Raw genomic sequence first — 23,101 nt, 5'->3', positions numbered from 1 at the left:
AACTACACAGGGAAGTGGTTAGACGCTCTTTGAACATATCAAAAATCAGCTTGAAGCTAACACAGGAGGTAAAAGTCTAAACCAGCAATAACTCTTAGTCGTTCACATAGTATGGATGGATTTTTAAACATGAGACAACAGGACCGCACTCATTTGATTACAGTTTAATAGAAATACACATAGAACATTTGTGGGGTTGAAGGAGTGGTGGTGAAGGAGTTTGGTGCTGTTATTTTCATCTTCAAATGTAAAATTACCACCTGTTTATAGAGCCAGCTGCAGCTTCTAATACACATTCTTTGTGTGTGTGAGTGTGTGTGTGTGTGTGTGTGTGTGTGTGTGTGTGTGTGTGTGTGTGTGTGTTGTGTGTGTGTGTGTATAGGCAGGTGGTCTTTCTGCAGGTGGACAGAAAAGCACAAAACCAGACACGACAAACAAAAAAATCCACATGAGGGGGCACATGAAAAGCACAAATAATTATCTAATAAAAACATTAACGCTAAAATAAAAGAGCAGATTAGACAAGCCAGTTTTATTTTATTTTATTTGATAAAACACTGAGAGTTTAGAAGTAGGAAGCTGAGCTGACTGGCCTGATAACATCTGGATGACTAAGATTTCCATGTGGCTACTTAAAACAAACAACACACATGGGCGGATGCAGTTAAAAAGATTCACCGCTTCTACTTTCCGAGGTTATATAGATTATAGACGTCATATTAAAGAAAATGGCTGCAGGATTTCCTGTTCCCTTAAAAATCCTGGATGCTCTGAGAATTCTTTAGGTTAAGCTTTACACGTTCAACTGTCACTATACAGATAAATAAGGTGATGCTATAAACGCTAGACTTGGAGGCACCAATCCTACCTTACGTTGGAAAGCTACATAAATTGTAGTGACTGTTATTCAAGGATCATTGCTGCAATAAGAAGACTGGGTCCCCTTCCATCATAATTACTAATCACTAATTTAGTTACCGTTCACTGTGGAAGACCCAAAACCAATGAAAGCAGAGAGGCCAACCATGTTCTCTCTGAAAATGTGCATGTTCTGCTGTCAGCAAAAATGCTACCAAGAAGGGGATTTCCCAAGGGGCTCAAGCTGCTCCCTCCCCAACTGCACTTCCATGTTTTCCTTCCATGGTTTCCTTCATTTTGTAGTGATCATCTCATTAGCAAAGAAAACTAATGAGTCTTTCTGTACAATACTTCTACAAACTCAGGTGTTGACTTTGTAACACCTGTATAATGTGGAGATGGGGCATATTTCTGTTATCGATTTCTTTTAACTGACACTTCTTCTTTATTCTTAACCTCAAAGGTTTGATCCTTTGGTGACTCCTAATTTTTGCATCGCTCTGGAACCGATGACACCAAGAAAGCGGATTCCTTTGCTCAAGAGCCATGGAGCCTGACTCCTGATAGATGCTTCGCTTTAACTTTATAACATGGAATTTAATGGTTGAAATAAAACCCGGTGTTTAAATATACATCTATACATGTATTGTATATGTCCTAACAGATGTGTAACGGAGTCAGATGTTGGGAGGTGTATTTTGAAAGTCCTGGCCGGATTACGTCGTTTCCGTAAAGTCGGACTTGACGCCTGGAGCTGCGCTCTCTGCTGAGCGGGGCAGCAGCGGGTCACTGTCCGTCCTGCTCCGGGAGAGAGAAGCACCGAGCGACCGACAGGTCTCAGGGCAACCGGACAAGTCCCCGGCTCTGGAAACATTTGGACTTACGCCGCAATCAAAGTACATCTACATGTGTTTAGAAATAGTTTTTAGAGGCGTGTGTTTTTTTGGGAAAGCCGGCGATCGCTTTCCAAGCTGGGAAGACCTCAAACGCTCCATGATGCTACGGCTGAGCGAACAAGTGCGCTGAAGTTTGCGGCTTTTACTGCGGCCACCTCGTCGGCGATCAATTAAGCGCATTTACGAGACTTTAGCAGCACGACGTGGCGTTAACAACGACAACATATGATGATTTAACAGAGACGTCGCCCTTGCTCTTTAGCAAGGTGTTCCGTGGAAGTTACCTCTTAGTGACGACTTTTATTTATTTTATTTTTTTACAAAATTAATTGTTAAGGACCACAACTAACTGCGAAATACTAACTGGGACGGACGGACAGCTCGCCCACACCTCTGAAGGGGCAGTTGTAAAGACATTGTTTTGCTTGTGCTCCATGGTTTTCCAGTCTTTGTTGAAGACTGTCGCAGTTTTCTCTCCCAAACTTGTTGTCTACGGTTCTCATCTGGGCTCCTTCCATCATTAACCGAGGGCCGTGAAGGCGTCACAGGCGTGTCACCCCGGAGAGCGAAGCACGCGCGGACCGACTTCCCACGAGCCCGCCGTCATGGCCTGCACCCAGCGGAACGGTTACTTCTGGTTGCTGTGGAGACGGACCTTCCTCGCGCTGTCAGTGTGCGCGCTGGGTGCGCGTGGAGCAGGGGATCAGGGCACCTTTAACGCAGAGGTACAAACAGCGGAATTTATTTGGTGATTCAATCACACATTACAGCACATTTAAACCTCCATTTTACAAATCTGGTCATTTCAGCACTTTTATATATTATTAGGAGTATTTAAGTTAATCTATATTTTTGTTTAATGCTTGCTGATATGATTGCGAGGGCCTAAACAAGGAAGGGTGTGTTGTTGTTTTTTTTGCTGTTTTCTATCGTAACTGCAAGTGTTTTATCAGCCATTTGTGTTTTTTCATTCCTGTTTCCTTGTTCTTAAGTTGAGGGCAGTGGCTAAATCTTGATATTATTAATTAGAATTTTTTGCCAAGTAAACTAATCCAACCAGGTTTAGCGACTGGGCAGCATCTGTTTTACCTTAAGAAGATAATAAGATTTTATTGCTCAATAATGCCCTCGAACAGACTCTTATTTCCTATGTGAGGAAGCCAAACTTGGCAAAGTACGGAGAGAAGCAGATGTGCAAATATTAGAATGTATCATTGGCACTGATACTGTCACGGGGTTAATGGGACTTGTGTCCAACTAAAACATGTTTGCAGCGTTGCAGTGTCCTGTTACAAAAGCGTGAAATCTTACTAAAGTGGATGATGTGATCCTCGATAGGAAGTCGGACAACGTGACCACCTGGCGACAGATCAGAATTCATTAACCAGTGGGTCTTGACGTGTGTGTGTTAAACGACAGAACATGTTGAATATCTGCAGAGGCTTATGTCTTTAAGTCTTCAGCGCGGTTTTGAAGCCGCTTCAAAGGTCACAGCTGTTTTGCTGATCATTGACTGTAACAGTTCACGTGATTTATATTGATATGTGCAAGACTAAGTGGCTAACAATGCCCATCCTATGTGTGTCAAGTTTATACTTCCTGGTGTTGTAAACAGCATGTCATCTGACGTCGTCCCCCATGTCAAGGAGGAGATCGTATTTTGTGTTTTAAAGCAAATGATGGGGCCCAAAATGCCCAAGCGACCTTTGTTATATAAAGGGCAACGTCATTTGATGTGTTCCACTTTGTGGTGGGTTACTTATTTTTCATAGGTGGCTGGAATGGTTCCAGAGTTCTTTAATTGCCCATGCACGACCAAGTTGGTGAAGTCGTGCCAAGAGCCTACTTTGTTCCTACACGAAGCAGCTGATATGCTCCACCTTTGATGCTGATAAGTGTTTCTGGCGTCAGAGAACTCTCATTCACACGGCAGCTAAAATAATGGATGTTAAAGGTGTGAACTGAAAAACGTTGTAATATAAGTGAAACAGGGGGGCCGTAAAGCAGATACCGTATAATCCAGCTAACTCGGGGGCCATTACGCTGGACATTCTGTGTATTTAGCCCCATAAAATGTAAACGTAATGGTTTATTTTTATTACTTTTGAAGCCAGTCTGTCTAAATGAACCCAGATGATTTTACGTGCCCTCGCTGAGACACTGTCTCCTTTGGTTTTGATGGAGTTCTTCAGCTCCTCCGTCTGTGCCCAGGTGGGGTGGAGGGCGTGATTGACAGGAGCTCTGTGAGCTGGAGGTCAAACGCCAGGAACTGACCTGCGCCGCTACAAGAGCGGTGAAACAACGGAGGGAGAAAGTTGATGGGAACAGTAGTGATCAATCTCAGCTGTGTAGCATGTGATGGCTGAATGTGACAGCTGTTTTCTAACTGGGACGCTCTCATGCGCACGCACGCCCATCTAAACGTGCACCTACACACACACACACTGTTCACCGGCAAGGCCTTGGACTCTGAGGCATCTAAAGAGATACAATGGAACCTTTTGTCTCACTGGCTCCCAGAGATAAAGTTAAAAAATACAGCAGCACTTTGTAGATACTACTTTGTAGGGGCCGAGTATAAATGAGAGAAGAGCTATAATCAGTAACTCACTCAACAACAGCTTCATCTGGACCAGGCTGGTATCAGTTCACTCAGCCCGTCGCTTCACTTCCCCCTGAATTCCACCACATGGGAACTCTCCTCATTTCTAATTCTTAAGTGCGAGATTTTGTCCAGGCATCCAGAAGTCCAGATGTGTAGTTTATTGTCTTCCACGCAGGAAAAATATGTGTGTGTTTCCCCTTCATGCCTGGTACATAACAAAATTAGCTGCATTAAATGATCATGCTGCTATTGGCTGCTTTTTCTCCCTGAGAGATGGCAGCAAACCAAGTTGGGGAATAAAAGCTGTCTTAGTGTTTTGGCTTGTGGTGTGTCCTGCACATACACACACACACACACACACACCAGCAGGTTTTACAACTCCTTGTATACTTTGTTTTTGGCTCTGCTCTTGGCAGGTATAATCAAGGACTCTTTGAAAGACTATTTTACTATTCAAAGACACACCAGCGAGTCCTAGTGTGTCGGTTTGGGTATCGGCTCCAGCTAAAAGCACTGCTAGCATGTTCTTGGGTGCTCCTTTACTTTGCCAACGCGACAATGCCCCTTTTAATTGGCAGCATTACCTTATGTGGCATTTAAATGTCTTCTATCATCAGCCAAAGGTTTTGAGCAAACCTTCGTAGCTCAACTTGGACCCTGAGCTGTCCACATTTTCCTTCTATCATATTATGCAAATGATGGTGTTTGGTTTGAGCTCTAAACTGTTTGGATACACTAATTTATTTGCCTTCTTTGGGTTTTGGTTGCTGGGGAGGCCATTTTCCTGCTTTTCACCTCTTTTTTCTGAAAGCGTGTCTGATTTTTCTCAATTCCCCATGTTTCTTTTTTCTGGACAGACTGTCAGCACGGTTAATTACAATTGTTCTAATCTGAGTTTTGTTTCTAGACATTACCAAGCTATCTACAATGTTGCCTTGGTAACAGTGTGAGCACAGCTCAGTGTGTTGACGTCACCCTTTTTGTGTCGCGTTGAATGACACAAAGGGACAGTTCGAAATCTGAGTTGAGCCGAAACTGCAAGCAAGCACGCTGTTAAGATTGTTGAGGAAGTTTCCATTGTTGCATAAAGTCAATCACACTGTCTATTAATTTTAGTTTGGCTCTACTTCATCAATCAGATTTTAATATTGAGAGAAATGGAGGCATAGCTGGAGTGTTTACTAATACACTGCAGCAGTCAATGCTTATATTTGTGTGTGTGTGTGTGTGTGTGTGTGTGTCTGGCTTTTGGCTGCGTATCTGCAGTCTGTCTTTCATAATATAAAAGTGTCATAGTGAACAGACAAACCCAGCACTTGAAGCAAAAAACTCCTTCAGCATCTTCCAGCAAGTTTGAGACCTAAAGGAACACGTTGTCGACATACATTAGTGTACAACCCAGGCTAAAAGACTGTAAAAACTTCACACACAGACACACATTTATTTGTATTTGGTCTATTTCATAGAACAGTTAAGATGATGGAATTCTGAAACTGGGGATTTTATCCCATGATGCTCTAATTTAAAAAAAACAAAATTATTTGGGAGACTAATTTAAATAAATGAAAGGAAAGCATCACAGAGTTTGTTCACTACTGAAGAGCTGATGAGTCTCGGCTGGACAACGGAGGCCTGGGGCTTTCCCTCCAACAACAATATTAACAATGTAACACTCAGGAGAAGAGGTGACCTCACCCTGAGAATCCGCATCAACATATCAGAGAACAACGTTAGCTGTGTGGAGTGGAAATACACAATTTTAGAAAAGCACGAGAACAATCAGCGAACTAATTTAAAAAGCTTCAAATGCAAAACACGCCACTGCCTCTTATTTATATTCTCTTACCTTCTCTTTGCTGCTCCACCACTTAAGCGGCTGGTATTTTAATATTTGTGTGTCTGTGTGCTTGTGCTTTCATACATGTGTGTGTTTGTAGAGGAGCAGGAAGAACTCCAAAGTACCTAAACTGGACATGACCCTGGCCCACCTCTGCCATTAGATAAGGAACCTTAAAATATGTTGGGAAACACACACTCTCTCTCTCCCTCACACACACACACACACACACGCACACACACACACACACACACACACACACACACACACACACACACACAAACAAATGTGAACTTCCTGAAACACTATCTAAACATTTGCTCACTTGTACACACACACACACACCACACACACACACACTCCCTGACACCATGTGTAGGACTTGCGTTTCAGATTGCTTGTGTATGTGTGTGTGTGTGTGTGTGTGTGTGTGTGTGTGTGTGTGTGTGCGGTCTTAAGTTTCTCCATAACAGGTGGGACAGGGTGAGCGTCATTTGTATTTGAGTTGGATCATTTTCACTCAGCCCTGTGTGACCCCCCCCGCCCCCGCCCCTCCCCCAGGGTTCATGCTCTTCTCTCAGATGTGGACGAGCCCTTCGGCTCCTGAAACGCACCTAAAATTATTAAAGGCAGAAGTGGAATCATTTCGGAAAGCAGCTGTTCTTCCACGCGAACGCGGCGCGCGGTATCACCAACACACCGAGTCTAAAGGTCGCCGGTTTGCTCTTACATGACATCACATGATAAACGGAATCCTGTGTTTGTCTCCCGTGTCCCCAGTCATGGCTGAGGATGTATGGCTATCTGCCCCAGGCCAGCAGGCAGATGTCCACCATGCGATCAGCGCAGATCCTGTCCGGCGCCGTCAGCGACATGCAGCGCTTCTACGGCCTGGAGGTCACAGGAACGATGGACCCGGAAACCATTCGGTTAGTGTTGCGATTCCATGTGGAGACCAAGTCCTGGAGAACAGGAGTGGAGGCGCAACCTTCAGCACCGTCCTCCTTGTGGGCCTTCGTTTTGAGCCGACTTCTTTTCCCGTCTCCGCAGTGCAATGAAGCGACCCCGCTGTGGGGTCCCAGACAAGTTCGGAGGTCAAATCAAAACCAACGTGCGCCGGAAGCGCTACGCCCTCACTGGACACAAGTGGAGCAAGAAGCAGCTCACTTACAGGTAATGACAAACAACCCCAGCTCTGGTCTCTGAGTAAAAGTGTGTTTAATTTTAATCCTCTCCCTGTTTTCTGCTGATGAAATCAAAAGAGAAAGGTCGCTTAAGCTTCACCCTTTCTCTTCTCTTTGTTTTCTATAGTATCCAGAATTACACTCCCAAGATCGGAGAGTATAACTCTTATGAAGCCATCCGCCGGGCGTTCAAAGTCTGGGAGGGAGTGACTCCGTTGACATTTGATGAAATCCCCTACCAGGAGATCAAATATGGACGCCGCAAGGAGCCCGATATCATGATCTTCTTTGCTTCAGGTTTCCATGGAGACAGCTCTCCTTTTGATGGAGAAGGAGGCTTCCTAGCTCATGCCTACTTCCCAGGACCTGGGATGGGTGGAGACACACATTTTGACTCCGATGAACCTTGGACTATTGGCAACCAGAACATACAAGGTAACCGATACCCACCCGTGTGTGTAGTGATTATCATGTTTTGATCCAGGTTCAGTACAGGTGGCGGGATGTTGTGGTTTAGTGGAGTTCACCTGTGTCCTCAAGGAATCCTCATTCATGAACGGAATTGTGGAGAGAAAGGAAACCAAAAAAGAACTTGGATAATTGCAAGATGACGAAATATGTTTATGGTATGTCTGCTGCGTTGTGGAAGTGGCCAACCACCAGGACCAGCGGTGGTTTTTTTTTAGGTTGGATTGGCTCAGATAGACTGTCTCTAGACTGTTCTGTGTCCCTGTCCAGGGTTTTGAAGAGACACAGTTGTTACCTGAACAGCACCTCCTCATGAAACTGGCCCACAGCTCAAAGTCACTCCATTCACTTGTTTGTTTGTTTATGGCACCTTATTTTCTGTCAAAGGCCTCAAAGCAATGCAAAAACAGTTTACATGACTTCCTGAAGTAAAAAACGCAATTTTCATTGAAGGAACTGTTGCTAAATGGGGTGAATTCCTATTTTACGTGAAGTTTAGTAGAGTTATTATTGATTAATAGTCACATTTGCACATCAGAACTTGTATATTTCTGACAATACCAATAACTTGGGTCTAACCACATTGACATGTAACTTTACAAGAAGACCCCTAAAACGACTTGTGTTACCTGGAGTTAAAGTCCAAGGACGTGTATGTTCAGAAGTAAGAATTAAGCAGGAACTTTAAATGTCTTCCTTACTCTGAACTCATTACCGCTGCTGACTGGAGTGGGTTTTCTTGTAATAATGGGCTTCCCGGCCCTGTTATCTGCATACACAGACAGCTGAAATATGTGTGTGTGTGTGTGTGTGTGTGAAGGGAGGGGGGGTCCAGCTTTGTCTGGGACATGTCACAGGACAGATCACAGGCTACCACCGTTAGCGTTAGCACGCTGCACTCAGGAGATGTGCAGGCTTGTCCTCTTGTCGCACCACAATGTTGCACAATTTAAGAGCAAAGCAAAGAAAATGTCCAAGTTGTCTCGGAGCAGATCACGACGAGCAGGCTCAGCTTTTCTCAGCTGCTTGAATGCGGCAGGTTTTCGGAGGCCCTGTTGCAGTAGTGTTCCCATTAAAGGCTGTTAAAAAATAACCATATGATGCAAATTGAAGATGAGTTTCATGTGATAAAAGCTCCTTTTCCAGGTTGGTGCAAGTCAAAGCTGGCAAAACGTCCGTTTTATTTCTCAAATGCTGGTTCGAATTTCCTCTAATATTTAATGTATTAAAGTCTGGGTGAGTGTGCTGGTTAATTCCAGGATACGAGCTTGAGTCACCCTGAAATCTCCTGATTTTAACTTCAAAAAGGAGACTCGAAGAGCCTCCTTTCATAACAGGTCAGAGGCTTTTGAGCCTGGATGCAGGACCAGTCTGGCAACAGCAATTGGGACATCCCCAGTAAAGCAGATTGTGTAGAATTAGCTACAGATTTGTTGTTTTTGAAGCACCTTCTTTCTGCTCCCTGACAAAATGGCTGGTTTTCTGCTTAAGGTCACGAAGCCCTTTTCATGTGACCTTTCCTATTTTACTCTGAGCTAACTGATTTGTTCCTTCTGCTGTTTCCCTGATGAGGCCGATCGCATGACTGCCGCTGTAGTTGTGGAAAATAAACACTTTATCCTTGCGTATGTGGGCTTTAAAAATAGGGAAGGAGGAAAGGCATCCGGCACATTTCCCATTTTGAGTCCTAATCTCCCAGGGGTGTGATGTCACTGGCACAAATCTGATCAGTCAGCGTGGTCTATCGGGCCAAAATAAATGACTTGGAAGTTCACAGTTCATGGGGGGGGGGGGGAGAGGAGGCTACAAAGAGGTACTGTATTGATTCAGGGGAAGTGCCCAAATGTGCGCTGGCTGCTCTTCAGAGAAGATCCCTGTTGAGTCTGTTGGTGTATTGTTCCTTAAATATCTGTAAGAATACTTTAGTGTGGGGAGGAAGTTGGTCACTGGGTCACCTAGGAAACAGCATCCCATGGAATGGTTAAAAATGTCATTAAATGTCTGAAGTTCCCAGCATGTGTGGGATTTATCTGCCGGAGCTGTGGTGAAAGGTGCTGATATGTACAGCTGTTGTGGGCCAGGCTGGCGTTGGTAGACTGGTATGCAGTATTATTAGGCACCGTCCCCTCATCCAGATACTGTGAATGTGTAACCTGCCAAGAGGGTGTGACACATTTATTGCAGTCAAAGCAGGCCAGGGTAGATATCTGATCAGTTATCAATTCCAGATTCCCCTCCCTGATACCCAAACAGAGGCGCAGTGACAACAGCCTCATAAAACCTGACTCAGATGAGGAAGAAAATGGGCAGACTTTACGTCTGGAATGCCAGAAAACATGCAGCTACGTCAGAGGAGCACCGGTAGGTGGTCCATACCTGGCGTGATGAGGTGTCACCACATTAAAATGAGCAGTTTGGTTTGTCTGAAAGCTGAAAGCTGCTCTCAGATGCGTTGCACTGAGGCGCTAGCGTCATCTCCATTTGTTATTACTCCCGTGAATGCCCGCGCACGTGTGCTGTCGCCGTCTTTCAGGACTCGTTGTGCTGGAAACGGGTTCTATTTGCATCCATTATCTGGCAATCATTTTAGTTCTGCTGCGAAAGATCAATTTATGTTAACGTATTCATGAGCCCTTGTTCGGCCTGAGACTGAAGCAGTCATGTCGAAGATTATGAAATGGATTAGCCTAATTTCGCTCAGGTTTGACAGATTTTCATATTTTCAGAGAGGTTTTGATCCCGATCCAAACTCCTGTAAACTCTGAAACCAGCTAATGTCCCAAGTTCACGTTTTTAAGACTGCACATATCTGCCTGCGTGTGGACAATGCCTTTCTTTATCCGGCAAAGACGCAGAGGAATAAAGTGCAGATTGTCTTATTCTCCTACAGGGAATGACCTCTTTCTGGTGGCGGTCCATGAGCTGGGTCATGCCCTGGGTTTGGAGCACTCCAACAACCCTCTGGCCATTATGGCTCCATTCTACCAGTGGATGGAGACAGACAACTTTCAGCTGCCTGACGATGACCGGCGGGGCATCCAGCAGATCTATGGTGAGATGAGAGTAGCATCAGTGTCCTGAGGGTTCCTCCATGTAGAAAGATCACGTATGAAAATGTTGATGAACACTCTGTAATTCTGTCTTTTATGTTTATTGTGTAATTAACCTAAAAGTTAATGCCTTTTCGGTTTTTATACAGTTGAACGTGCCCCTTGAGCTAGTTGTCAACCCGCTGTGTTTGATCTCTCCAAGGTCAGCCAGACAGCGGCCCCACACAGGCCCTGCCCACAGTCACAGCCCGTCGCCCGGAGCCGAGGCCGCCTCAGTCACCCCCCCGGCACCCTGACCGCCCCAGGGCGACAGAAAGACCGGACCACTATGGTCCCAATATCTGCGAAGGGAACTTTGACACTGTTGCGATGCTCCGGGGAGAAATGTTTGTCTTCAAGGTGAGCGGAGGGGACGATTTTGAGCCACTTTTGTCAGGGGTTTCATTTAAAAAGCTCCAAATTCCTCAAAAAATGGCCTGAAAATGTTCAAACTCGTTGCTAAATCTGTAATGTAAAACAATATCTACTCACTGAAATCAACGACACTTGGCAGCTAAGCTACATCTTCCCGGGAACGGGTGGAACTTCAAGGTTTGACGGTTTTAAAACATGCGGTGAGGAGCTGGCAACTTCCTGTTGCTGCAGCTTCATGTCCATCCCCTGTGTGATGTCTAGAAAGCCACTCCCATCAACCGGCTTTGATGGTCAAGCGTAGGAGGATCCTCCCCCCAAGTATCCACCCTCCCCGCTGAGCCACCATACCGCACAGAAAACACACAACTGCTTCGGTTTCCTCCGGAGATGTGCAGAAATGCTGGTGCTGCTCATCCCTGGAAGCACAGCCTGTATCCGCAGCACGTTCTCGAACTCAAGCCCTTGCTGCTGTGCCTGCTGATGGATAACAGCGTGTCCACCTACCCTCCTCCATATTTCCCCCCCCCGTTTTTATAGCAATAAATTGTCCTGCACCTTTTATTGTCATGTTTCATGACCAACCATCGCGCCTTTGTTTGATGTTGGTGGCCTTGCCTTGTTTCGACATCAGAGAGGCGGCGTTGCTGCATCTGTTGTTGTCACATAGCTGCTCGTAATCTTTTTATGGCTTGGTAATTGGTGTCACTGTGTTGCCTGAAAGGCAGATGTGACTCAGCCTTTTTTTATAGGCAGTCAATAGCTGCAATTTCCAGTAAGCAATCTCATAGAAACGCACCTTCAGTAACCAACTTGAGTTGATTCAACCTGCTTCAACAGCAGCATCTACTTCCTCGTTAGCTACAACCTGCGGCCACGGAAATGAAGCGCCATAAAACCTGGGTGTGTTGTGGTGAGGAGGAAGCATCCCAGCTTCCACTATAACGTGATATCTACTGGGGGGAACATGAACAAGTCAGAGGAATCCAGTGTTGACAGATAATAGACACAACACAACAGAGGCTTTAATGGAAAAATTCCATCACTTCACTTCAAGAAACAATTGGAAGATGTCTGAAATTTGGAAATGTAAAACAGTCCATATGTACAATAGTATAATTTATAATTACATGCCAATAGGCTTTTACTTACATTTAACGTGACATATAAAACCATAAGTAATGATTACTGTAGAGCTGCATGTGAATATTTGTCTATAAATATCTCCCCGTAAGGGTTTCTGGCAGACTCCGGGGGACAGAAGACAATGCACAGCTGCATGGGCTCCAACTGTTCACACACTTGTGTCTTCTTAGGTTTCCTCTAAGCCAGTAATCTCTGCTTTTTAGTTCTTTGCTAGCAGTGTCTGAAATAAACCTCTACTTCAGAGGTCACATTCGGAATAAGCTGCTTCTCCATATGATGCATTTGATTTCACGAAAAGGCTTTTTAGTTTTGTGCTTCGGCATTTCCGGGATTAGCAAATCAGAATGACTTTTAAGGGGTTTTATATATTTGGCTGCAGTTTGACCTTTGCTAACCTTCCAGGATCGTACTTTCTTTTCCATTCATGTAGCATAAAAATGTTATTTATCAATAAATCCATGCGGGCTGCCTGTCCTCAGCCCCATTCCAACCCTCAAAAGGGCTTTTTGTGCTCTGACTGGATGTAATTTGTTGTTGATGAGCACATCAGCACGTCTGTCCCCTCCACTCACTCATGCTCATTAAAAGCAGGGCTGTGAACCTGAGCCCCCCCCCCCCCCCTTCCCCGCTGCTAAAAGTGAGCCAGCAGAGAACAGTGAGCTACTTTGAATTTTCAGACTCCCACGTGGTGATGTGCTCCGCTCTGAGGACTAATATGGTCCTTCAGACGTTAGCTGGTTAAACGTGCTGAGCTGTCAGACCACACAGAGTGAAGCACCTGCATCCTGTCTTCCCTTTCAACTTATCTCCTTTCTGATTAAATCACCAGAAAGAAAGCTTCACTTTTTCTGTTCCTTCTGTCGTTGTTGTCAAGCTACATAGAAGAGTGGGAAACGTGCACTGACAAACTAAATAACTTTAAAAAAAAGGGTGTGATTTTACTGTATTGCGGCCTTTGAAACAATAGAACGTGATATAGTGAGACATAGTCAGAGTGGAGAGGAGTCATTTTTATTGTTCTTCCCAACAGCAGATAAAGAAAAGGGAGACTGTTTTCCATCAGTGTTCAACTGTCATCCAATCTCGTCCCATCAGGGCCGCTGGTTCTGGCGGGTGCGCAGGAACAGGGTTCTGGATAACTACCCCATGCCCATCAATCACTTCTGGAGAGGGTTGCCTGGAGACATCGACGCCGCGTACGAAAGGCACGACGGCAGGTTCGTCTTCTTTAAAGGTAAGAGCATCGCCCGCTGATACTCTTTCAGCTGTGGAAAGGAGAAATTACACCCGCTTCATTTAGCTCCCTTTAAAGCGCCTGTGGTACATTATGTGTTTGACAGCAGCGCACCTGCATGACAATGATGGACAAAAAGTCCAATAGAGGAGATATTCTGCTCACAATCACCTCTTTCCTTCTTTGAGATTCAGGGCAGGAGGAGACCCGAAGGGCTCAGACCAATATATATATTAGCAACATGATTTACCTTCTTATTTAATCTCCACATATTAGAGTGGAATCTTCTTATACAATCTAAACAAACATCCACTCCGCCGTGGAGATAAGGAAAATGTTTGGACATGTAAGAAGAAGCGGTCCCAGTCCAGCCCTGCCTGACGTCCTGCTATTGATTTGCTTTCCAGAGGATGATTAGGTTTATTCTGATGCCTGCTAGTAATTTGGTTTCACATGAGACTATTGAGTTTGTTTAAACAGGCAAAAAAAAACACAGACCACAACTAAAATGAACATGAACACACACAACACACTGGAACCACCACAGCAGACGAGAGCAGAGGAGATCTTTAATGTTCCTCCGGCTAATTCAGTCTGCGGCCTCGGCTCTAAATAAATTAAATGCGCAATACGCACAGCATCCGAGTCGCAATGTCACCTTCAATTACAGAGGTCAGAGTTCAGAAAGAGCAAAACCAGCCTCTGCGATCTCAGCCACACGAGTTAACGTGGTTCTTTGCTGCGCTACAATCGAAGCGATGTTGAACTCGTGGAGTAACAAATGTTGCTGCTGCATATTTGAAGTCAAAGGTAACAGAGCCCGTCTGCGTTGCCCATTAAACCTGCTCCAGTCCCGAAAACGCACCACCTCTATCGCTCTGAAGTCAAACTGCTGAGTCAGGGTTCTGTTCACTTTCCAACAAGTCGTTATTACATTCGGAGAATTTACAAGCGCGTGTAAACGCTGGTGTATTTTCTCTGATTGTTCTTCTACTCTCTTTTTAATGCCTCGCTCAGGTCCACAGCCTCGGTGCCATTAAATGAAACGTGCGTGCGGGAGCAGAGTGCACGCCTGTGCACGAGTACATCTGTGTTTGGATGTCTGGAACAGAGTTACGCATCTCTGGTTGCCTTTTTTTTATAAACGCCTGCAAATGAAAAAATGTAAACTGTTATTGGCAGTTACAAGCTGCTGTGAAAACACACTCATGCACACACACGCGCGCGCGCACGCACGCACCATATGGAGCTATTCTCCGTGGATGAGTGGAGCTGTTTGCCAGCAGGGTATGAAATAATTTGCCGTGCGCTGTCGGCCTCTCTTCAGGGATTGAAGCCTGCGAGGAAACCGAGGTGGTGCATAATGTTTCTAAAAGTCTTTTTAGTCAACCCGCAGTGTTGCGCAACTTTGGATGGATCCGTTTGACAGCGCGCATCAGCCGTGCCGCTGCCGTCCTCTCGCGGGGGCATGAAAGGCAGCCAGCGGTTCCGTCTCATAAATCAGGTTGAACTGAAGCAGCCACGTAAATGACACGGATCGTAACCCATCGCGAACGCCAGCGTGCGTTTTAATATCATGGGATCTTAACCGCGGTCTACGTGCAGTGAATGATGTTATTTCAACCGATTATTGTCGTTAAATAACGTCACCAAAGCGGAGCTGTGTTCTCCATCTGTTGACTAGCTTGATTAATGGTCGAACTACCCTATAAAATAACAAAGCTAGCATCTTCAAATGTTTTTGCCATTATCGGACAAATGAGGATTCAATACAATATTAAAATGTCAAAATTTCCATCCTATATAAGTCAATTTTATGAGTAAACATCACGGTAAACATCAGTTTTCTAGTCAACTATTGATTCTTTAAATTGAAATGTTTATATCTCTTTGGTTTGCTGTTTTTCTTTGCGTTATCCAGTGTTGGATGTGTTTTTAAAGCCTCCTCTTTCCTCCGTCAGGAAATCGATACTGGCTTTTCAGGGAGGCGAATCTGGAAATGGGCTATCCTCTTGAGCTGGTTGATTTTGGTCGAGATATTCCGTACGACCGTGTAGACACAGCCATCTGGTGGGAGCCCTCTGGCTACACTTACTTGTTTCAAGGAGACTGGTAATTAAACACAACAGCATCACAAAAACCCTCTAGACAGCCAGTCACACCATCCATCAGCCTCTTCTGGTAGAAATGGCTCAAATTAAAAAAAACCTATAGCCATTAAATCATCCAAATCATTCATAGTTATCGGCACTATGACCACTGACAGGTCAGGACCTGGAAACGCCACATGCATTTTGCCAAATTTTCTCCTCGATGATGACGTTTTAGAAGAAGGAATGGGCCAGTTAGAGCTGGGTGAGAGCATTTCCACATCTCTGGTGGTGTGTTCCCAGTCTGCAGTGGGATATCAGTGGGTCCGATAGAAGGTGTCTGAACACACATGACAGCTTGTTGCTAATGGGGCTGCATAGCTGCTCAACAACACTCAGCTCAACTGGACCGCAGAGCACTGAAACACGGCGTGGGCGGCTCAGAATAATGTTCTGCTGGGAACCCTTCTGTCATCCGTCGCACACCGTGAACACCCCTTCATTCAAACAATAATTCCTGATGGCTCTTCCAGCAGGATAATATGGCCAACATGGTTTACTGAGGGGAAACCAACACACTATGAGACCGGTGGTCTCTGTAAACCAGTAAATTCCTGCTGAGCACCGCGTGACTGGCAGGTTTTCATGTTCTGTGTACATATTTTGTTGTGTAGATGTGTGAGAACTTTGCTTTGTTTGCTTGTTTAGACAGTTTAGGAAGAGTAACAACGCAGGTCTGTGCAGGTACTGGCGCTTTGACGAGAAGTCGCGCTTGGCTGATCGAGGCTACCCAAAACCAATCAGTGTCTGGGGATCCTCAGTTCCCTCCGCGCCCAAAGGGGCCTTCCTCAGTGATGACGGGGGTAAGTCCGAGTGTGTGTGTGAGAGAGAGACGAGAGGCATGTCTAAGAAACCGAGAATGTGCTGCTACGCTGGCTGACATCCTTTAATTTGCCCGTCTCTAGCATACACATTCTTCTACAAAGGATCCAAATACTGGAAGTTTGACAATCTCCGCATGAAGAGTGAACCCGGTTACCCCAAGTCCATCCTGAAAGATTTCATGGGCTGCAGCGTGGACCTGGACCCAGACAGAGACACAGACACCGGACGGAAATACCCAGACGTCAACCGCCCGCCATTCAACCCCGACGCCGGACGCACTGATGACAAGAGCAAAGACCGGGACGAAAACCACCATAACAGAACAACCAAAGACCCCGGTAGACGGCCAGACAACGACGATGACGACCGCCGCGAGGGTCGGGAGGAAGATACCAACGAGGTGGACGTGGTGCTGAAGGTGGACGACAACAAGGAACGGACCATGACCATCCTGATGGTCATCATCCCACTGGTCCTGGTACTGTGCATCCTGGGGCTGATCTACGCCATCATCAACACGCTGCAGAGCAAAGGGGCGCCGAGGCTGCTGGTGCACTGCAAGCGCTCGCTGCAGGACTGGGTGTGACCCTTGGTGAGGTAGGGGGCGCTGGAATTCTGGAACTGGACCTCAGACCAACCAACCTCCTCTAATCCATCCCTATGTGTTCCACATATCTGTGCTCAGTGGTAGTTGATGCAATACTGTACTGATACACACACTAGAACATAAATTATGTCTTACACACACACACACACACACACATGGACACACTCACACACAGGGCTCTAGTGATGCAGGTAACATTGCTATCTTAGTTGTCTTTTAACAGAAATAAGTATCATTTTTGCCACATATTTAGGATTATTCTGTGTGACCTTGGGGAGTGAAGGCGCCGCTCAGCACACTCGCCACCCGCCTGATGCCGCGACGTCAGAACGTGCGCAGGAGTCAGGCTCAGGTGTTGATCACACACGGAACCACTATCCAAAACCATCTCCGCCATCTTGTCCGAAGGTAGCGTTTTTGTCTGCCCCGCCCACACCGGCGGTGAACAGGTCTCTTCATGAACCCGTTGGTGTTGTGCTGGATGAACACGCATTAAAAAGTGAAGGTTGCACAGGCTGATGATGATGATGATGATGATGCATCAGGCTCTGACAGTAGCAGAAATATGTGGTCAAACATACGGTACTGTAATATACACACACGTGTGTATTTGCATAGGTACACAATACTCAAAGGAGTACGCAAAACAGTGAAGAGACGCTTCCATTTGAGTGAGGGTTGTGCAGCTGTTAGCATCTGGACTCCTACGTGTGTGTGAAAGCTAATCTGACTCCAACATGTGTAAAAACTGCTTAACGTGTTGTTGTGTGAATGCCTTCAGCTTGGTGCTGCGTGTAGGTTGAGCAGATCTGTGCCAGGTGTTGTTCTGCGTTGTTCTGTGTGTGTGTGTGTGTGTGTGTGTGTTTTCGGCACATTTCGGGAGATCTCATTCAGTGCTGCATTGAAATCTAAATCCTCATATTTCTTCTAGAACTGTCAGGGTTCCTGTCGAGCTGCACCGGCTGACGGGAGCATTCGGTGGAACACCACGTGTTTATCTGAAAACACACCAATAAATGAGGGAAGGGGCTTGTGCACGTGTGTTGAGCGGATACTGTGAAGTGGTGCAGGTGGGGCGGAGCCCGACACCAACTGTGGATACTCCTTAAACATAGAAGCGACCTTCGGGCTAAAGCGGTAGCGCCACACACCTCCTCCTGTCTCCCACGGTGCTCTACAACGCATTTACTGTAGTTAATTTAGGTGAGAGAGACGTTTGCACATTTTTTTTTCTATTGTTTTAGTTTGGGTTTGTACTGTGTATGTCGCTATTGTTATTATCATGATCTCTAAACCAGGAAGGCCTTTCCATTCTCCTGCTTCCCCTCATCTCAGTGGGGGTTTCCCCCTCAGAGAAAGACATTTTAAGAAGTGATTTGAGGATAGAACGCCATCGTTCAGGTCGATTTCTGCAGTTTCCTTCGCCTCTTTGTGCTGCCATATCATGCTCTGGTGCCTGTGCCTGTAATCTTTATTGAAAGGTCTTTTCGCCTCTGATATTTCCATCCCATTGAGAAGCTGTGCCCACACTTATCTGTGCTGCGGTGTCAAACACTTGACTGTAACTTCCTGGTTCCCAGTTGACCCACTGAGATTGATGAGCAATCAGGGATTATTTCCACTTTGGCCGTGAGCATTTTTGGCTCACCTCCAGATAGAATCACTGTCTAATAGAACTAAAGGGATCGGCGGCCATTGCACGTACGGTTGTTTGTTTTCTTCCGCAGGATTTCACGTGTGTTTGTGCCGAACCTGAAGTTTCGGGGCTCCGCCAGCGCCTCTGAATTGTGAGGTTTTATAACGTGCTCGTTTGTGTGCAGTCGCTCTGAGATCAAAGCGCAGTAAATCTGCTTGTAATGTTTAAGTTTTCCACATGGCAGCTATATCACAGTCTGCACTGCTGGGTTTTGTCCTGTCCAATGCCGAAACACTGCAGCCATTTTATATTATCTTAAGAAATCAACAGATTCCAGTCACGAGATTAAAAAGATTCCCCAATGCCCACTTAATCCCACTTAACACAGGACCAAAAAAGAACATTTCTTAGACGATAAAGTCACCTATGGACGCACAACTTAAGACAAAGAGCAAAGACATCCTAATGGGACTCAACCCTCCTCCAGGGACCAGTGTTAAGAGCCTTGCTCAAGGGCCCACAGTGGTGATAACGATGAGGGTGTGGACAATCTTCCCAACTGGCGAGGCCACCGAGCTGTCATTCATAGTTGCAACAACCCTTAAGGGTCTTGCACAATAAATTTGTTCACACTACTGCTCCCGTGTTATGGTCACGTGGTCGGGGTTACCCTGTTTCTTTCCCTTATATGGAATCCATTTAAAGACCTCTTTGGCTGAAAGGGTAAACAGACTTTAAAGGGGTCCTCGTCCCTCAGCTGCCATTTATTTTCAGCTTTTCACTTACGTAGCTAATTCTCCAGCCATGTGACAAGTGCTTTGAGCTGTAGGGACGTACTAATGGTTCCGCTCCTTGTGAAATAATACAAGTCTGAGGTTTTTCATCGCGTCTACAGGTCAGAGACATAAAAATGGAATAAACAAAGCAGAGTCACAGCTTTTTACTGACAGAACAGGATGTAGCAACAGCAGTGGCAGGTAGACAAACCGCTAACAAAAACCTTTGTAGACCCGGAATCAAGCGGGCTGTGAAGCGTCGTCTTAAAGCGGCAGGGTGGGCCCTGGCTGCACGGGCTCGTGTGAACGGGCTAATCCCCTTCATTAAAACCCAGCAGGTGTTTGCAAATGCTGGTAACCCCAAGTGCCCTGAAAACATCCACTTTGAACTCTCAGAACCAAAACATGGTCCCCTCTAAGCTACATAGTGATCATATTTGGACCACATCTGCAGTAAGGCTCCCCTCCCAGTCAGTAACAGAGTCTCAGCCCCCTGCTGTGAAAAGGGTATTCTAACAATGACGCCTGGCTAGAGAAAATGACCAAAGTTGATTGTTGTGATAGTAGAAAGTGGTCCGAAAGTGGTGGTCTTGTGACCCAAAACTGCCAAGACGCAGTAAAGTTGATAATTGGCGGAAGGAGCAGTGGAAGACGCGGAGGGAAAACTGCTTCATGTATGAATGGGAGGAAGGGTCGTCTGAGGTGTAACAGTAAGCTGACCGCTGGGGGTGGGGGCAGCGGGGTCAAGTTACACAGATGTGGACATGGAGGGGAAGAGAGAGACTTCCTGCAGCTGAGGCAAGGAAAGTGGGGGAGGGAGCTGACCCGATCTGGCTGTGCTGGTAAAGCTAAAAGGCTCACCTTATCCACACGCTAGCTCAGCGTTAGCTTTATGTTTGTACGTGACGGGCTGAGGTTCGTCTCGGCTACGCCGAAACCCCGAGGCTGCCGCGAGCCTCCGGCGGGGTGACGACGGGCAGCGGTGACAGACGGATGAACACCTGGACTGAAAGGAAGAAAAGGAAAGAGCAGCATCATTTATCACCAACGAGTCATTGATCTGTGGCCAGTTTATAGCTGTTGCTAGGAAACGGTCCATCACTCACCTCATTGTCAGGGGAGCTTTGTGGCACACTCAGCTAATCAGTATTAAAAGCTCCATTAACCTTTCTCTCGCTCCCGGCTCCGTCTCAGGGAGAGACGGCCTCTGTTCAAACATTGTGAGCTAGAATATTGAGCATCAATAACACAACTGATTCGATTCCATTCTCGGCATAACGTTTGATCACACGATGTTTTATCGCTTCCCTGCCAATTTTTTACCGAACGTCAGTCTATTGTCACTCTTTTAACACGCTAAATGTATCCTGCCAGTTTCGGGGTGATTCTAGGTTATTTTTCTAAGTTAGAGGACTGTCGGCGTCCTGTCATGGATTCAACCATTGTGTGTGCAGGAAGCTGCTTTTGTTGTGGTAGCAGTTTGGAATCATCTCTAAGGAACTACTACATAAATAGAGTGTGATAGACAATGAGGGTGTTGATGAAAGGCTACAGGAAAGAGGACAAAATGTTAGTAGCCTGTGGTGCCTCACTGGCAGGAACCCATCGTGGCCACTGTTCCCTCCTCTGTGGGGGAACAAGCAAAGGAAGAACGACCACTCACCCTCATCTCATCTCAGTTTACTATCTCCCAAATAGTCTTTAGACTGGGGGAGGAGCGAGAGAGAGCCCCCACACACGCAGGGGGAATATGCAAACTGCACATAGAAAAGCCCCGGTGGGATCCGAACCCTCGGCCTTCCCGTGACGCCTGGCCGTTTAACACAAACAAAATAGCTGTCGCAGCTGATGGACGTCCCCCCCCCAACACCTGAGGGGATCACAACAATGGCCGTCTCCCTCCCATGCAGATTTCTGTGCCAACATCACCTCTGTGGTTGTCCTCCGCCCTCTCTGCTCCACCCTCGGGGCCCGGCCTCGCAGAGTCACATCCTTGTTCCAAGGGGAGGGGTGGGGGTGGGGGGGGGGGTGGGGGGGGGGTTGTGTCGGCTAACATGATGTCATATTCTCATAAAAACTTTACTGTCAAATTCTTGATGGTCCTCACATGTGGGGATGTTGTGCTTTCCTGACAAAATAGAAACGATCCAATAGTTATTTGTTCAAGCAGCTTATGCTGATCTGTGCCTGCGTTATAAGTGGAGCGCCCTCTAGTGGCTACGGCCGTGACGACAATTGGATGTCTTGAACTGCCATTGTGCTCTACTTGAAGTTGTATTTAGGGTTCAGGCAGAGATCCGATCAAAGCGAAAAGAGAATCTTTCAATCTGTGCCGCCTTAATTATGGAGGATTTACGGTCAAAGGGGAGTCTTTAGGTTTTGTGGGTCTTCTAACTTTGTTCCTTCCAATGATCTTCGCCTGACTAACTCCTCTGCTCACTGAACCAGAAGAGGAAGTCAGCTTCCATGATGAGTCCAGGAGATCAGAACTCTGTTTCTGGAGCGACCAGCAGAACTGACACGGACTTTTCTCATCACGCCTTTGGGTTTCTTTTCTTAAACTCTGAAGATTTCACACTTCAGCCCCGAGCGAAATACAACAAATGATTCTGAAAGCATTTTAATTAATTTGTCTTAGTTTGATTTCCTATTTTGTCTTTCTACAAACGGCCAGATGTTTTGGCCAGTAATGCATTTTTTTTTTTTTTCTTGGTGTTTCTGTTTTTCAAAATTAACGTAAAGCATTCGTGTTTTGTGTTCACCTCTAGTAGCCATGCTGGACATGTTCACATTAAACTCTTCTGAAATCAGCCTGTTTGCTTCAGCATTTTATCAAGACATTGTTGCAACAAAGCCCACACACACACACACACACACACACACACTAGCTCTCTTCCTGCGGTGAGGTCAGCATCCATAGGGCCTTACTTCCTGTTTCACATGAACCGGCTGTTGGACACTCACGATGGGGACCAGAGGACGAGAGGAGGTGCTGCTGGTCACCAGGAAGCCACATGAGCAGGAAAGAAGTTTGTGGAGCCAGAAGAAGCCGAGCACGCAACGCCGTCCCACAGTTTGTGACGCTCCGATTACACAAGAAGAAGTTGTGGCAGACGTAAATCAGATGTTTGCAAGACTGGGAGTCAGTCATCCGAGTCCAGAAAGAAGTGACACCTACTCACATCCCAGACGTGCAGGCGTAATTGGCTAAACTTGGCCTCCAATGACAGCAATTTGATTTCCTCCTGCACTATTAAAAGAGCCCACAGTCTGCAAGGCTCTCAGCTGTCAGCACAACAGATGAAAGAACAAGGAAGGAAAAGGGCAAATAACAAATCAACCACTTTGGGATATCAGCGTTCCTCTTGGAATATCAACATTTCTGCACTTAGCGAGAAAGAAAGAGGCCCAAACTTCT

General features: G+C 46.0%; 1 protein-coding gene across 1 annotated transcript; it reads left to right on the top strand.

The window, feature by feature from the left end:
* The first annotated feature begins 1,617 nt into the window (after window positions 1-1,617).
* mmp15b (matrix metallopeptidase 15b) lies at window positions 1,618-22,493 on the top strand. Its single transcript, XM_057019175.1, has 10 exons — window positions 1,618-2,479; window positions 6,977-7,125; window positions 7,247-7,369; window positions 7,508-7,815; window positions 10,739-10,900; window positions 11,101-11,297; window positions 13,551-13,689; window positions 15,651-15,801; window positions 16,524-16,642; window positions 16,745-22,493. The coding sequence occupies exons 1-10, from the start codon at window positions 2,360-2,362 to the stop codon at window positions 17,248-17,250; spliced, it is 1,974 nt and encodes a 657-aa protein (XP_056875155.1). The 5' UTR covers window positions 1,618-2,359; the 3' UTR covers window positions 17,251-22,493.
* Window positions 22,494-23,101: the final 608 nt, after the last annotated feature.

Source organism: Takifugu flavidus, chromosome 2, assembly GCF_003711565.1.
Source record: "Takifugu flavidus isolate HTHZ2018 chromosome 2, ASM371156v2, whole genome shotgun sequence".
NCBI lineage: Eukaryota > Metazoa > Chordata > Actinopteri > Tetraodontiformes > Tetraodontidae > Takifugu > Takifugu flavidus.
This window is presented reverse-complemented; position numbering and strand designations above follow the sequence as displayed.

Coding starts and splice junctions, on each gene's coding strand:
- mmp15b (XM_057019175.1), top strand. CDS start 2,360: ATGGCCTGCACCCAGCGGAACGGTTACTTCTGGTTGCTGTGGAGACGG. Junction 2,480..6,976: donor AGGGCACCTTTAACGCAGAG/GTACAAACAGCG, acceptor CCGTGTCCCCAG/TCATGGCTGAGGATGTATGG. Junction 13,690..15,650: donor CAGGTTCGTCTTCTTTAAAG/GTAAGAGCATCG, acceptor TTCCTCCGTCAG/GAAATCGATACTGGCTTTTC.